Source organism: Dipodomys merriami, unplaced genomic scaffold (assembly GCF_024711535.1).
Source record: "Dipodomys merriami isolate MVZ:Mamm:240054 unplaced genomic scaffold, mDipMer1.0.p SCAF_40, whole genome shotgun sequence".
Classification (NCBI taxonomy): domain Eukaryota; kingdom Metazoa; phylum Chordata; class Mammalia; order Rodentia; family Heteromyidae; genus Dipodomys; species Dipodomys merriami.
Window position 1 is genome coordinate 9,515,528 of NW_027205604.1, and position 17,323 is coordinate 9,532,850.

The 17,323-nt window shown below is 37.5% G+C and overlaps 1 protein-coding gene across 1 annotated transcript in view; it reads right to left on the reverse strand.

The window, feature by feature from the left end:
• LOC138806526 (EGF-like and EMI domain-containing protein 1) overlaps positions 1–17,323 on the reverse strand; it is a 503,918-nt gene that overhangs the window by 57,700 nt on the left and 428,895 nt on the right. Inside the window, 1 exon segment of the mRNA XM_069991959.1 lies at positions 16,232–16,354. Within this exon segment, the coding sequence (XP_069848060.1) occupies positions 16,232–16,354 (123 nt within the window).

A 17,323-nucleotide genomic window follows, 5' to 3' on the forward strand; every position in this document is an offset into this window, starting at 1 on the left:
AGACTATTAATCAAAATATCTGATTTTTAATCCCTGCTCTGTCAGTGACTTTCTTCGCACCTATTTACTGATTGTTTGATAAGAGAGGATTTATTTAATTCCTCTAAGCTTCAGTTTTCACATCTTTAAAAAAAAAAGATTATGAGTATTTTGCCGGGTTGTTCCAAGGATTAAATATCTTTGAAAAGGAAAGTGCTAAGCACTGAGGTGGTCCCTCATTGTTTGTGAAAGGTAAAACAACTAGGTGGTGCCACCACTGGAAGTTACTTCCTGTTTTTCAAGTATAAAAACAGGTTTAATTCACAGTTCTGGGTCACAATCTCCTACCCACACCAAAAAAGAAAGAAAGAAAGAAAGAAAAAAAAGGTGCTAAAAATATCTGTGCCTCTGGGAGGCAGTCAAATCAACAGAGTAATACAATGATCAGTCCTGTCTTTGAGACCTTGTTCATTTTTTCTTGTATTTTCCTTTACTCTTCATCTCCTTTTAGCCATCCTTGTTACTATGCATTTGTTTGATTTAGGAGATGATTCATCAGTATAAATTGTTTTTCCAGGATCTGTCTTCTTTGTTTTTATATTCATTATCCTCAGGCTTTAATTCGTCCCATCTTTGAAGTGGTATTATCGCAAGCATTAATTCATCTATATGTATATATGAATTTATATATAATATACATCATACATGTAATATTATATATAATATGCTTATATATATATATATATATATACATCTTCTTGGAAAAGGAAAAATAAAAAATTAACGAAGAGGGACATGTGAACTTGTTTCTGGAGTGCAGTAGGCATTTTAGACATGGCTGCAAAGCAGAAATGAGTCCACTGCCTGTGGAGTTCTGAGGGCCGCCAGGGCAGCAGCTCTCATTTAGAATCCTCCTTTGCCATCTATTAAGGAGTGAGCATCGTGCAGCTGGCCATGGGGGAGGCTTTTTGATTCTCTGTTCCTCTGAACATTGTCAGTGTTTAATCAATAGCTAGTCCGGGCATCATTAAACACGTGCTCTCCGTTCAAGGTCCTCTGATCGGGATGGTTGAGGGAATTGCTTAAGCGACATAAAGGGTGCCTTCATTGAGGTGAGCCGACTTAAAAGAAATACAATCTTAAACCATATTATACTTGAATGAGGCTTGTTTTAATGGGGGCATGCAGAATATCAATTATTCTTTATCTCATAATTTCTTCTTTGCTTTTGATGCAGGATGTATCCTACTGAATTTGAGATTCTGCACTTATTTATGCTTGCTACCAAGAAAAAGGGTTAGCCAATATGTCAGTCCCAGAAAGGAAGGAAGTGTATTCTTCTACGTCTTAAATGCTGTAGTTCAATGATTGTACACAAGTTTAAATTCCTTGTACTATGGGCTTAATCAACTGGGTAACAAAGACAGGACAGTCTGTTTTGACATTCAGAATAGGGCTATATAGACTTAATGGACATTTTTTTTTCTTCCTTGTTTTAATCCATTGTTCTGATCTGTCTGTGATATGGTACTTCGCAAAACCTTCACTAGTCCCAAGGAAATACTAAGAGATGAAATAGTGTTGTTCTTACACCGTGGGGTCTCATAAAAGTTATAATGAGAACTGGAAAAGATTATTAAATCATCTTCTTTTGGAAATAATAGCAGGTTGAAGTTAGATGGCTTTCTAATCTAAAGATATTTTTTAAACATGAATTGTATGAATCAGGATATTGTCCACAGAAACCAATAAGAGACCAATTCATCAACTAAATTTAAGACACATATTTCCATAAAATTACATGCATGTAATTTTAAACTTAGCCTAGATCAAAGAAAAATGCTGAAACCTTGTACATTTTTTCCATGTGAACTACAGAAAACATTGGAGGTAGAAAAATCAATCAAATTGTTCCACTGCAATTATTAAAAGTTTGAGTCATATATTATATTCACTTCTAAAATAAATGACTGTGGGCACTGATACACTATATAAAAATAGGTAAAGGTACTTTTTTGTGTGACTGGTTTGTATTCTATGAATCTCATTTGATAGAGATCAATATGAAGGAGGCTTAGTATGTTTAAAACTGTGTAGTAGACAACATTCCAATTCAATCAATGTCTAACAAGTTTTGGAACTCCATTCTTTTCATTCCAAATTATCCAATTATTATTAAACAATATAACAAAGTTTGACCCAAGTCCTTACATACATTTAGCTTGTACATACAAATCATTATATTTACCCTTGATAAAGCCAGTTTAAAAATCTTTGCAAAAACTCCAACTCCAAGCAAGACTTTATAATCTAAATGATCATGGTTATTATAAAATAAAATGGATCTATCTGGTATCCATGGAGAAAAGGACTGCAGTTTCTAGTAAGCTAGTCCCTTGACTATTGTCATAATCCACAGTGCTAGAATCTGTCACCAGTCCAGAATTAATGCAATAATCTCTTTGCTAGGATCCAGAATCCAGAATATACCTAAACCATTTTTATGCACGTAACATTTTAATACCAGCCCTTTACATTCCAATTGCCATCTTTTCCTTCCTTAAAATATTTAACAATAGCATCCAGCATTTCACTTGTGCAGAGAAATGCTCTTTTGTTTCTTGTTAACACCATTAGATTCAACTGGTTAGTGAGACTCAAAAGTCAGGTCCTAGATCTATCATGTAAAAGTAAAGTGAAATGGACTCTTTATCTTTACTTATGTAACTGTAACCTTGTGTATCATTCTCACAATAATTTTTTTAAGTGAAGTGACTTTTGTCAAGCTGTTGGAACTTTCTAGTTCTCTTTGTTTGTCACAATGACCAATTACAAACAACAGAAGTGCCCAATGCACAGAGTTTTATGAAGTTTAAACGCAACAGTCGATAGAAAGTGTTTGACATTGTGTGCCCATAGACAGCAAAAGCTTCCTATTAGCCATTGAGTGGCACATCCACATTCATACAGCTGCTAGGTGTCAAAGCAAGGCTTTAACTCCATACCTCCTGTGGCCATGGCTGTGATCTCTGTGCTACACCTGCATTATCAGATGCCCTAAGGGAGATTTGGATGGTTGCCAAACCTTCCACCAAGGGACAATAGTGCAGAATTTCTATAGTGGTGATTGAATAAAAGCTTTAAGAATTACACTAGACAATAGCGAGGTAAGATTGCTAAGGTCTGGTTTATATTCCTGTCCAAACAAAAGACCCTCAACTACAGTCCAAACAGAACCAATGAGGATGTTGACAAAAGTTAAGTCATTAAAAGTTTTTTTAAGAAGGAACACAGATCACCTCCTTAAAATGAAATAAGACTGTGTATGATCATAACATACAACCTAGATGAGAAACTTTATTAAAGATTACATGACAGATAGTCAACTGTTCATTAATCTCCTTCTTTTCTGCTCCAAACAATGTATCAAATACACTATAGTCTGATTCTTGAAAGTGCTTTATTGATTGAAGAAATAGTCCATGGGACTATCTATTCAAGACTGTGATGCTGAAGCTCTGATATTAATCTCTGTGAACTACATTTCCAGTATTTAAAAAATGAAGACAATAATATCTACCTCTTAAGGTTGTTTGAGGATTGGAAATAATCATTTAAAAATCATACTAATCACATTATTGATAGAGATGGCCAAAATCACAAGCAAAGCACAAATATACAGATTCAAGAGTATTAATCTCTGGGTTAATTGAAGATGTCTAAAGGCAGATAGTTAGACTATACTAAGGACTGAGCCTTGGGGACAGCTCCCTTTCCAGTCACAGCAGCTTTTGTTTACCCATACCTGCAAGTTGCTTGAGCATGTGGTGTTTAGTTTTGATGGTAGAGTTAGTGTTAGTCTTGTTCTTATGACTCCTGAAAAGTTCCTTTAAGGTCTTTTATATTAAAATTTACAACATATTTCCTGCCTCTATTCTTACTTTGACCTCAAATTTTAACCCTCACTTGGGCCATCGGATCGTTCATCAATACTGTCGCCTGTCTCTCAGAATCTATCTTTCAGTGTTCCAATTTAGGATTATTCAGTATGAGTTTCAGGATGGTGGGCTTAGTCCTTAACCTCAGGTTGCACGTCTTTCTCCTTAATCTTGCAAATCCACCACCCTGGACTGAAACTACAGCATTGTCCCTCACTCATTAATCATCAGGCATCACTTGTCATTTTGAAGTGGCCACTTTGCACCAAGCTCTTGACTTTAGGAATTTTAGTCATTTTCCTCTTCTTGTGATGGGGAGACCTGGCTTGGTCCTTCTGTCATGCTGTCTCCCTTGTGTTGTGGTAATGACAGAAATACTCAGATTTTCAGAGGACCGATATGCAAACCACTCAGCTGAATGGCAGGTGCATATCTCTGGTATATTTGAGGTTGACAATGTACTAGGATGTCACTTGATGATTTTTGTGAGGAAGTCAGGTGGCAAATGTAGGCTTGAATTCAGTTATTTCTAAAGCACATTTTATTGTCTACTCCGAAAGATGATTTGAGGTAATGATCAGAATTAATTACATCTGTCATAGAATTATTAGCAATAAGTTTTAAAAGAGACAATGCAAAAGTAACCATGACAGGAAACAAGATCTGTGTTACAAAGTAGGGTAGAAATTGCTAAATTAGGAATATAGGTTAAGTTGGGTCCCTTCAATTAAGTCTTCAACTTAGTGCTGGGTTTTGTAAGTGCTAAAGTCAAACATTATACAATTCTTCTTACCTATTTAAAAGATAATAAGCACAAGAGAGCGAAAATGCTCTTACTTCCACACAAAGAATAACTTACTTATAAACTGACCTTTCTACTTTGAATAAGAAGTGGATGAATGAATGAGAATCATTAAATAAAATGGAATGCTTTATTTCAATCATTTGCAAGATACTGAAAATACAAAAATAATGCAAGTGTATTGGTAGAAACAGAGAAGAGTCAGCTTCCCAAGGCATTTGTGAGAGGTTCTTTGTTATAGTTCCTTGAATGGATCTGGTGGTATAAAACAATATTTCACAAGTTCTGTCTTGATCCAGTTTTCAAATCATGACTGAAAACTCTCAGTTCCCCTCCACAGGCAGTTTGCTAAGTCCCTGGGCTGGATATCCTCTCCTTGCCGGCCCTAATATTCCTGGGTTGGAATCACATGCTCAACACTAGAGGACCTTGAGTTCTCAAACCCAGATAACCCATCCCTTCTTTGGCTTATTATTCAAACTAACCAACCTTCAGGACAGTAGCGAAACTGAACCTATCCCTACCTTAACCCATAGGAATAACCCACTCCCAACATTTCCAGTTTATAGTTACCCTGCCCAGACTGTATAACACAATGTATAACCATACCCGACTGCCTCCTCTCAATTGCAACAGTAACTAAGACATATTTTGTCTACCCAAGTTGCCTCTAGGCGATGTCCTTCCACCGAGAAGACCTTAAATAGTCCAAGAGGAATCCACGTTTGCTTGATGAATCGGAAAGTAGATCTGGAAAGTCTTCTGAAAAGAAGCAATTCACACTAAACGAGAAGATATGAATCAAGGGAGATGAAGAGGAGAGTGGAACAGGAGGAACGGTGCTATGCCTCCAACCCAAAGATGCAGCAGGTGCAAAGGGGGCGGGGAAGGGAGGGGATGTGGACGGGATGGGGTGTGGCCCTAGCACTGGGAATGCAGAGCTGCCAGTACCCCAGGGCAGGGCATTGCTTCCCTGTACCTGAGCCTGTCCTGGGATACACGAGGTAGGAGCCTGGCCGGTGAGACAGATGTCACTAGACATCAAAGGCTGAGGCCCCCTGTAAGCGCTCAAGGTCACTTCTGAACACTATGGAGAAACAACAGAGGGTCTGTAGAGGTCGATGCCAGTGAGGAACAATCCCAAAATGCGCTTTCTGGGAGCTGCAGGGAGGGAGGGAAGTCATGGAGCAGACAGCCTGCTGGGTACTGTTAGGAAGGCAGGAGCCATTGGTATGACTGGGGATGTGAATGGCTGGAGGTAGTGGGAAAGGGGCGCCACGTGTGATTTCCAGCTGTGCTGCACTGGCTGAGGAACGGCCAGAGGTGTCACCCCAAGCCAAGAAAGGAGAGCCACAGAGAGAAGGGAAGCTGGGGTTGGAGGGGAACAATATTCCCATGTAGCCTCCCCAGGGTAGCGATGCGGAGGGGACAGCCTCTGGGGAGGTCTTGGGGGGGAACAAGGAAGGCAATACAGTCTAATAACGTAGACTTGGGCCCCATTGTCTTCCAGCAGTTATCCTTGACAGCGTTCTATAAGTGCAAAGGGCCACTGGGGAAGAAATGAAAGGTGACAGTCAGGACTCCGAAAGTGATTTAAATTGTGAAGATGGAAAGAGGGAGAGAAAAAAAATAAGTCTTTTGGAAAGAGGCTATGGATGATCACTGAGATAGGAATCACCTGAGAGAAGTTCATGACCAATAATCCTGGGAAGAGAGATTGGGAAGAAGGAAGGAAAGGTCATGCCTGTCAACTTGTGAAACAAAATAAGAAGGGAGCAAATGCACCTTGGATTTGACAGTGGGAGATAAGGCTTACAGAGGAGTTTTATTTGTATAGAGAACTAGAAGAAGAAGATGGTAGAAGAGACTGAAGGATGGAGATTCTAAAAAGGAGGGTAGAATGGAATCTTGAGAAGTAATGTCTAAAAACCACAGGAGAACTCTGAGGAACTAAAGAGGCAGAGATCCGGGGTTAATTCTCAAGTGTAGGCACAGGATTAAGATAGGAGAGAGCCTTTAATGATTCCCATACTGTCTGCTAAATAGAAGACATACAGTATAGAGTCCAGCTATAGATAATGAAATCATTGAAGTTACTGGACCCAAACCATTGTCTCCTTGATTATTATGCTAGTGGCCCTTGAATGCTGGGATACTAAAGTTATCTGCTCCTATCTGATGTTCTTGAGAATTTATTCCTTCTGGTTCTTGGAGATGTAGGACTATTTTTTGACAGTGCTGGGGCTTGAACTCAGGGCCTGGGCACTATCCCTGAGCTTCTTTTGCTCAAGGCTAACACTCTACCACTTGAGCCACTGCACCTTATAAGTATAAGGCTTTTTCTGTTCATGTGGTACTGACTGAGGGATCGAGCCCAAGGCTTCATGCATCCTAGGCAAGTACTCTACCACATTCCCAGCCCAGAAGTAGGACTATTTTTATGTCTTTTTGCATTTTTTTTTGTCGGTCGTGGGGCTTGAACTCTGGGCTTGAGCGCTGTCCCTCAGCTCTTCAGCTCAAGGCTAGTGCTCTACCACTTGAGCTACAGCGCCACTTCTGTTTTTCTGGTGGTTTATTGGAGATAAGAGTTTCACGGACTTTCCTTCCCGGGCTGGCTTTGAACCATGATCCTCAGATCTCAGCCTCTTGAGTAGCTAGGATTACAGGTGTGAGCCACTGGTGCCCAGGTCTTTTTGCATTTTGTACCCTGCCAAAAGCTTGCTGTCTCCAGTGCTTTAGGAAGCAAAAGGACATAAACATACAACCTGCTGATAAATGAGTATGGAATGATCATACAGTGGAAATATAGTTGTGGATAGTGCTCTAAAACACTGAAAACACAGAAAATGCAAAAACAAAAGGTACATGCTTAAGGGATCAGTGAATGTATGTCTTAAAACTCTGGGGCTTTTTAAAAGCCCATTTGAGGTACTATAACAAAATACCATTGGGTGGGTAGCTTGTATGTACCAAATGCTGATATCTGCTACTCTTGAAGCTGGTAAGTCCATTCTCAAGACACCAGCAGACTGTGTAAAGGGGCGGGGCTCATTATTTGTAGGTTGTGCCTTCTTTCTGAGTATTCTTGTGTCAAGGTCTCTTGGACATCTTTGTTGACAGCATCAATGCTACTCAAGAATGCTCCACCCTGATGAGTAAATTACCTTCCAGAAATTCTCAGTTCCTCCCACAATCAACATATGCCAGTGGTAGCATAAAGTCACCTATATGAATTTGGGAGACAAAGTCACATTTATAACATAGTACAAACAAAGATACCCACTAGAAGTTTTTTGTTAGCAAAACAATTTCATACCTAGGTTGTCTGGCCCCTTATAATCTGTTTAGCTCTGCTGACATGGACAAATAGATTTTGGCTAATGGTTGCTGAGTGTCAAACATTGTACTAATGCTTTTAATCTGTGTGGCCACTTTACTTCAATACATTCAATACTGAGGTAAACTGACATAGTGAATCGTTAAGTGACCATATCAAAGCCACCTAGCTTAAATATGGAGAAATATGTTGGTACCCTAATAAAAGGGAAGGGGGAGGGGACACAGCTTTTCCACGATATTCTGTTCTCAGATTAGCATTATCCTTTTCTCATAACCCTAAATCCCATGCATGTTTTAATAAATGCCTAATTGTAAAGCAAAATACATGTATCCTACTTGTACACCAAGAACAATCTTTCATTTTACGTCTCTGCATTGATGGAGTGTGCCGATTGAAGAAACATTGCAGGAGTAGATAAACAATTTTTCCAAGTGATTGATCTAAGCCACATGGAAGTGAATCATGAATCAGATGGTGGGTATTAATGTAGCATAGAATCACCTAAAAAACTCAGGAAAACAAAAAATACAAAGTACACACAGAAAGTGGGGTTCAGCCCACTGTTCAATCAAGGGATTGTCTCACTAATCCCAGGTCCTTGAAGAGCCATTCTCATTTGGCTCTTTTACTTCCAGAATCTACACTGTCTCCTACATCTCCTCTGGGTATTCTCAGCTCTTGATGGCGTTCTACTGTACAGCATGTGTCTTGTGAAAGGTATACTTTTGCTTTCTGTGAATTATTTTCTAGCACTATTAGCTTTGAGTGCAGAATAGAGACAGAGACTCCGGAAAATCACAGGAACAGCGTACTGGGCCAAGATCATACAACTCTTCCACGATGCAGACAGAATTCAATCACTGGTCTGTCTCTGTGAAAAACTCTCAATCTTATCTAACCCTAGCCTGTAAGAGAAAAGGAGAGATTCTAAAAGTGTTCTGGAAACTCAAGTTTTGGGGAAAAAAGTTTTTGAATTGAGCTTAATATTCAACAGTCTGGATGGAAACTTGAGAAATTCATGATTCTTACCAAGGCCCCAGAATGGGGATGAGGAGGTCAAAGAGAATGTGTTCCTGAAATCCAACTTTTCAAGAATTAAATGCATCACTTGCCACACAAAAAGCGCTTCAGATTTCAAGAGTGATGAATTTAATAATGATGGAGAGGTGTCATCAATCTCACAAACTAAACAATTTTTTTAACCTGACATAGCCCTATTCAAGACATCAGCTGTCATCTGAAATGAATTCTGTTTCTCATTTGTCTTCATAAATAATGCAGCTAATTGAAAGGTTGTTACAGTGAAAGTCTTTAACCTCTTTCATCTCCAATTTGAGGGCAATCGCTTTGTGTTTCCTGGAAAGAATCTTCCATCCTCTTATCAAATAAAATCGAGGAGAAAGGAATCTTTTGTTTGAAGATTACCACATCTAATGGCTTTTTTCTAATTCTATTTTATTTTTAATTTAGCATTGTCTTAAAATGTGAAACTCATGAAAACCTAATCTAAGGAAATGTATTCAGGCTCAAAGTTTTGCTCAGCATATCTTAGTTTTAATCAAGCTGCTCGGTTGTATATCTTCTCATCCAAATTCTATTTATTTGTAATCACATAGAGAGAAATAAAATCTTTAGGCTATACCATCTGGGTAGCTTTTACTTGCTATTTTCTCACTTTGTGAGAATAAAAAGGGACCACTGAACAAACAGATCATGACCATTCCATGCAGCTAGGAATGAATAATTCTTATATTAGAGAATCGAAGCAATTAAGATTTCTTTGGCTGTGGTTTCTCCGAGCAGACAGCAGTACTTCAACTTGTTTATTTGTGAATGTAGATATTAATAAACCTATGTGATGAGAGCATGAAAGAGAGAAAAAAGAACTAGGCAAGCTTTATATTTTCAATCATTTAATTATTTCACCTCTCTGGGAAGGCCAATTTCAGTAAATACATGAAAGGAAAGATATGATTATGAATAGAGATTTGGGCTGAGCATCTTTCACAAGATTGCTATTAAAAATGGAAATCCAAGAAACATTTTATGAGGTATATCAAAGTGTAGCTAAAACCTTATAAGCGACTTTATATGCAAATTGCACAGCAAACTATCATAACTTTAAGTAACATAAATTACTTTAGTGTCTAGTTTCTGGCCTTTAAAAACCATCCACTGGTAACAGATGATTTCAGTCTACATAATCAGTACTTGCATTCAGTTTTAGTATACAACATGAAATATTTGTCAATCAAAAACTATTGAGGAGCTGGCTCACACCTGTAATCCTAGCTACTCAGGAGGCTGCGATCTGAGGATCACGGTTCAAAGCCAGCCCAGGCAGGAAAGTCCATGAGACTCTTATCTCCAATAAACCACTAGAAAACCAGAAGTGGTGCTGTGGCTCAAGCGAAACAAAAACAAAAAAACTATTGAAGAAAAGAAAACTATTGAGAGATGGTATGTTTTGTAGTAGAGACTATCTGTAAAGTTCCAAAAGCTAGAAATTCTGGAACAAATGCAAATTGTTTTCCCTAATAAACAACAATAACAAAAACAGAGTGACTGTCCTGCATTTTGTACCATTATTGCTGTATGTAAGGTAATACTCTAGGTATTTTAGAGGCAGAAGAACAAAGCTCAGATAATAGATTAAGGACAAGAGGCAATAACTGTCCAAGCATGGGTACCAGAAGGAGAGTGCTAAGAAGAAGCAGTTGAAAGCTGACACTGTGTTGTCAAGATGTCAAGGGGCAGACAGAGCAATCACAGTGGTTAAAAATGTCAACAATCATCCTGAATACAATGTAAAAGTCGTAGCTTAGACTTGGTAACTAAGAGGTCAGCCCCTTACATTTTACACCAAGTCCAATTTCATATATACATACATATATAAACATACATGCATGCATGTACACATACGTGTAGGTATATGCATATATATATTACTGTAGGTACATATGCATTTTGTCATTAAGGCAACAGAACATGGTATTTCAGAAAAACAAAAACAAAGACTATCTTTAGCCAGAGTGAGAATGCTAAGAGGATGGGTGATATTTAGCATAAAACATGGTGAGTTAAGAATTAATGAGAAGCAGTAGAAAAAGACATGACTTACAGAGAATTAGGAGTAGTCATTTCCTCAGAGCAGGTCAAAGAACAATGGTAGAGAGAACTGATCAGTCTGCATTTACAGGTCAATGACAGAAGGTGAATTTTTGTTACCAATAGCTATCATGACAATGTGTTATTTTAAACTTTAGCTCCTTTTATAAAATCAAATGTAGCATAAAACTTTCATTAACAATTTTTAAATCACGTTTCTTATTGCATTTTCTGTATTTGTCAGAATTTATTTGGAGAACTTAAAAGTGAGCTTAACCAGGTTTCTCTGAAAACTGTTGTTGTTTGTTTTGGTTTGGTTTTTCTCCCAGAATAAAAGTTAATAGGTCTTTTTGGTTCTGAGACTTCTTATCTCTAAGGTAAGATATTGGACTAAATTATGCCTCAGATCCTTTCTAGATAGGATTCTATGATATAAAATGAGACATTAAAAACCCAAATATATTTCTTTTCAATAAAAGCATTAAGCTACCTACTCATTTTTATTAAACTAAATCATAAAATTCTCACACTCTTTTATGCTTGCACTTATTAAAGTCTGAGTTCATTAAATGTTTTTTAAAGAAAATTAGAATGTTCTGAGGCATTGTTCTGCATAATCCAATAGAGCTCTCATTAGTAGATGATTTATAATAAATAAGTAATTTTGAAAGTTCATAAAACTGAGGAAAGACAATATGCAACTTCTATACTTTGCACATAAGGAAATCAGGTTGTATACAGATCTCATGGTTTAATGTAGATCATTTCAACTGGATTCCACTGCCCTACTGTCCCTCAATCCAATGGATGATATTTAATTTGCTTACTGGTATAAACATAACTATCTACCTTTCTGATGACTGCTAAACTTCAGTTTCCATTGTTTCTTCAACTTTTCTTTAAGCTTGATAATAGTTGTGCTAATGGAGAACACAATAGCACTGAAAATCTGACAGGAATTCCACACCTATCAGCTTCCCCATACCGCATCTGTGAGACTCTTATCTTCAATTAAGCACAAAACAGCAGAAATGGGGCTATAGCTCAGTGGTAGAATGTTAGCTTTGAGTACAACAAACAGCTCCCAGGCCTGGAGTTCAAACCCTAGGACGGGCACACAGACACACACACCCATACACACAGACACAGACACACACACATATGGGATATTTTGGGGGTGCTCTCATCATCTTAAACAATTTGAGAAAAATTATAGACCTCTGTTTTCATTAAAAGAGCATGCATTCCAAAACTTTTCGTAAGAACTATGAACAAAACTCTTCCTAATTATATTGGGAACCTCAATCCTGTAGGGAGAGCCAAGTGGCCCATAAACTCATGTACACAGCATCTTTGCCAAGTACTAGAGCTCCTCTTATACTACTTTGTGATGCTCCTCACTCTCACAGAGGCTGACAGTAACAGCTGTGTATGCAGTACACAAGAGCAACACTTCGAGAGGGAGCCCTTTACAAAATCAGCTCATCTGAAATGCTGGAAGTGTTTGGGGTGTTTGGAATTTGTTGTGACTTTAAGAGACTGCAAAAAACAAGACTCGACTCAAAAAAAGTCACAGCAATCTGGACTATAGTTGATGGACAGATTGGGAAAAGAAAGGAAAAAAAGGAAGAAAAATTATTTCAAGAACTCCAATGCAATGAAATCATATGATTGTCTAGATCCGTCTTTTCTTCTGTGGCTCTAATATGCAGTAAAATGAATGTCTATTATAATCTCCTTTTGAGCATTGACTGTCATTCTGTCTTTTGTTAGGAAAGCAATCCCAAAGGGAAGAGAACTAATTCAACTTCTGTGTATTTAAAAAAGGAAATACACCAGGGACTTATACCTGAGATCTTAGCTATTCAAGACACTGAGATCTGAGGATCATGGTTCAAAGTCAGCATGGGCAGAAATGTCTATTATTTCCAATTAACCAGCAAAAATTCAGAAGTGGAGGTATGGTTCTCAGTCTTAAACAACAACAAAAAGCCAGTGAGAGCGCAAGACTCTGAGTTTAAGCCACAGTACAAGCAAATATATAAATAAAAATATTTCAAACTTCCTACAATATGGTCCAAAGTAGAGACAACTATGAACTCAGTTCTCTACAATGAAGTCTTTCTGAAAAATATGCAAGCAACTGTCCTTAAAGTCACATTAGCAATCTTTAAGTGAAAATTTTTATTCCCTATTGGCCTTGAATTTTTTTATTTTTTGTCAATCGTGGGGCTTGAACTCTGGACATGGGAGGTGTCCCTGAGCTATTCAGCTCAAGGCCAGTACTCTACCACTTGAGCCACAGCACCACTTCTGGTTTTCTGGTGACTAACTGGAGATAAGAGTATCATGGACTTTCCTGCCTGGGCTGGCTTTGAACCTCAATCCTCAGATCTCAGCCTCCTGAGTAGCTAGGATTATAGGTGTGAGCCACCAGCACTCGCAAATTAATTTTTTTTATTTTTTTTTGGTCAGATGTGGGGCTTGAATTCTGAGCTTGGGTACTGTCCCTGAGCTCTTCAGCTCAAGGCTAGCGCTCTACCATTTGAACCACCGTGCCACTTTGAAATAAATTTAAGATTTTTCTTGGACTCTTTTTCATTGCTGTTGTTGATTTTTGCCAGTCCTTAAGTCTGAACTCAGGGCCTCATAGTCTCTTGGCTTCTGGCCAGCACTCTACCGCTTGAGCCACACCTCCACTCCATGTTTTTGCTGATAAATTGGAGACAGGATGGCTTCAAACTGTGATCCTTCAAATCCCAGGCCACTTATTAGTTCGTAGAGAAGGCATCAACCACAGTGTCTGCCTTCATTCTTAGACTCTTTTGAACAACATTGATGCCATGGAAAAGTCTATCATTTGAGATTTTTTAGTATTTCTGAAACCAGAATTCAGTGTGTGCACAATGGCAGGACATCAAGATTTCTATGAAGGTCAAGCATTGGGCTCTTATTCTAACAGCTTCATCAGAATGTTATATAGGGATTAAAGCCTGGAAATTATTGCAGGCATGAACTAGCTTAATTTACTCATCCTTAATAAAAATAAATAAACTCCATTTTTTACACCCTGTTGAAATTCTGCCTAAAGGGAGCAATACATGGAGATGAAAATAAGCTATGGATATAACATTCATGTACACATAGGATAAGACTTGGCATTTTAAAAATTAAAATAGAAAAGATAAACCACACTATCCTATCCAACTCCACTTTAGAGCTGATGTCATTAAAATAAAAGTTAGAACATTCAAGGGCAATGATGGTCAGAAGTTAAGAGCTTAATGATTGCACTGGCTAATAATTGGTAGAGTTTTGAAAGCTAATTATGCCTGTAAACAAAATCTAGTTGGTGACTGGAGTTTTTATTTTATCTTATCAGAGAGGCCAGATATTATTGACTCATATTAATCACTATTTTGCAAAATAGTTTTATATTAGATACCAAAATTTACAGCTCAATATTACTGATACATACCTCATTTGCATGTATCAATAATTCTGTTGCTCCTAAGTATTTTGTGACTCAGAGAATTCATAGTGATAGTTTAAAGATGCTACTCACAGTTGATGTCCTAAGGTTGGTATTGGGGATGACATTGGAGCTTTTGCTAAAACCATTAATATCCCAAAACAAAGAGGATTGTCTCCAGAAATAATTATGTGTGTACTGCCTGCTGTTTCACAACTTGTGCTTGCTGTAGATATAATCATGATGATACTGAAGTCCCCAGATATTAAAATCTGATTTTATATGTTCCTCATTTGACTTTGGAGAAGTTTCTCTTCTCACTCTTTTGTGCTCTCATAAACTGTCTTGTCTGGTCAACATCACACCTGTGACTAGGACATTATTACCTTAGCCTTGGTATTTTCTCATCACCTGTAAACCATGCTAAGGAGAAGAAAAGGAGTTAAACTACATTGGCTGGTTCATCTTCTGAGTTTCGTCATTACAGAGCACATGATAAGATACTAATAATTCTGTGTGATAAATTAGTTAAACTTTATGTGACTAAACCTAGCAATTAAGTAGTCGTACTAGGTCTTACATTTGTAATATAATACTTAGTTCAAAAATGAATACAGATAAAATTAGATGTATTTTTAAAAATCACCTGTGGATCACAGCTCAATGAAAAAAAAATGAAAACAAAAAAAACCTATAAATTTCTTCAGCAAAAATACAATTTAAAGATCATGCAAAAAAAAAGATTTCTTTTGTTGTTGTTTATAAAAGTAAGGTGCTACTGAGTTCTTCAAACATTTAAAAATAAATTTAGAAAGCTACAAGGCAGTAGGCATAGTCCAATAAGGTCTCAGTTAGTAGATGATTTGTAATGACTTGATAATTTTAGCAAATTTACAAAATGTACACATTTTAGGAAATTTTATTTTGGGAAAGTTATAGAATTTGGATTCCTAGCAATGGGAGTGAAAAACAATAGCCTTATCAGACACAAATTACATTTAGGAACATTTTGATGCAGAATAAATATATTGTAATCTACACTTAATACATGTACTTTTAACTATGCATGAGTTAACTCAACTCCTTGGCAGATAATCGACTGTAATTTTCCTAAGGACTGAATCTTAACCATGAGTGCAAGTCTGAATTCAATTTGTACATCTGGTCAGAAATGAGATCATCATAGCTAGTAATTAGCATGGCAAAGTTCCCCAAAGTACCATTGTGGTTCTGTTGCATACATGTTGCATGTCAAACCAAACTGAGAAATTTATACTTCACTGAGCATGGCAGAAGCAAGATCCTATAGAAATAGTCGCACATTTGAAGATTCAAGTTTTGCTTGTGAATGTCCATTTCTCTATCCCTCCCCATCTTTTTCTTTTCTTTCCTTTTTTGTTTAGGTCTTTTATTTTTACTAGCAAGACATCTTTTCTTTCATTCTCTAGGATGGAATTGAACTTGATGATGATCACTTCTTTAGATATTTTTACAATAGGAATAATAAAGAAAAAACCCTTTCTTTCTACCCCTACATGGGCAGGTCGATTTTCATTGAAAATGGCTTCAAGCTGGTTCTAATATTTACTCACTTATGCAGGTGCGTGCATCAGCATGGAGTCTGTATCCCGTATCACATTCACAGTGGAAGGTGCCCAGAGTGTTAATACAGCACTGCTGGCAGCCTCCATTCAACAGGACGCATTCATCGACATCTAGAGGAGGAGGACAGATGGTCAGGATTACAATGTCATGCCAATGTCAGCTTCGGAGGGATGGCACAATATTCCTTTGATACACAGCATGGGTTCTATTGTACAAAGTCACCATCTCTGTGGCCACAAATCTGTGCTTGTTTGATCTACCATGTAAACAAGAAAATGGAGATAGAAACTTTATTGAGTTTTTTTTTTTTTTTTAAGCTCAGTAACCATGGGTAGAGGGATCGTCTCACCATTTTCTATTCTTTACATACTGGCTAATTAGACAGATCTGAGATATGGATATTTCCTTGGGGAAGGAAACTGGAGGGGAGAATTACAATAAGCCACTCTATCTGAAGCAGCACAGGCTAGTAGATAAACACCTATTATTGGTTCGAGACTGCTGAATAAGGCCAGTAATGGAGTTAAGACCTTGAATCTCCTTCTCCTGTGCTCAGGTAGACTTCAAAGCAAAGGCAGATAAATTCCAATAAAGTCAGGGCTTCATGTTCTTAAAAATACATCAATATAGTTGCTCTACTGACTTCAGCTTCTTCGTTCTCATTCAAACTGTCATTTTTGGAACTATCATGTATGTATGAGAGGTTACTTTAAATTCAGAAAATGGAAAGAGGTCAAGATTCATGAGGAGTTATGTTTTGTGATGTTCCCAATCGTGATAAATAAATATAATATTCATTTTTCACTAGGAAAGAAAAACCCTTTCGTTTATTAGAATGCATACTTCCTTGCACTCGATGTAGTCTGCACTTGTATATCTGAAATCACAGGAACATAGTGTCCACAAACCTAAGAGGAGATTTTCAGGTAATCAATTTAGAGACTATAAATATGTTCTGTGGATTATTTTGAGAATAAAAATCATAGTAGTCATGGTTGTACATACTTATAACCTTAATACCCTGGAGACAGAAGTAAGAAGACTGTGTTCCAGGTTAGCCTGGTCTACATAGTGAAACC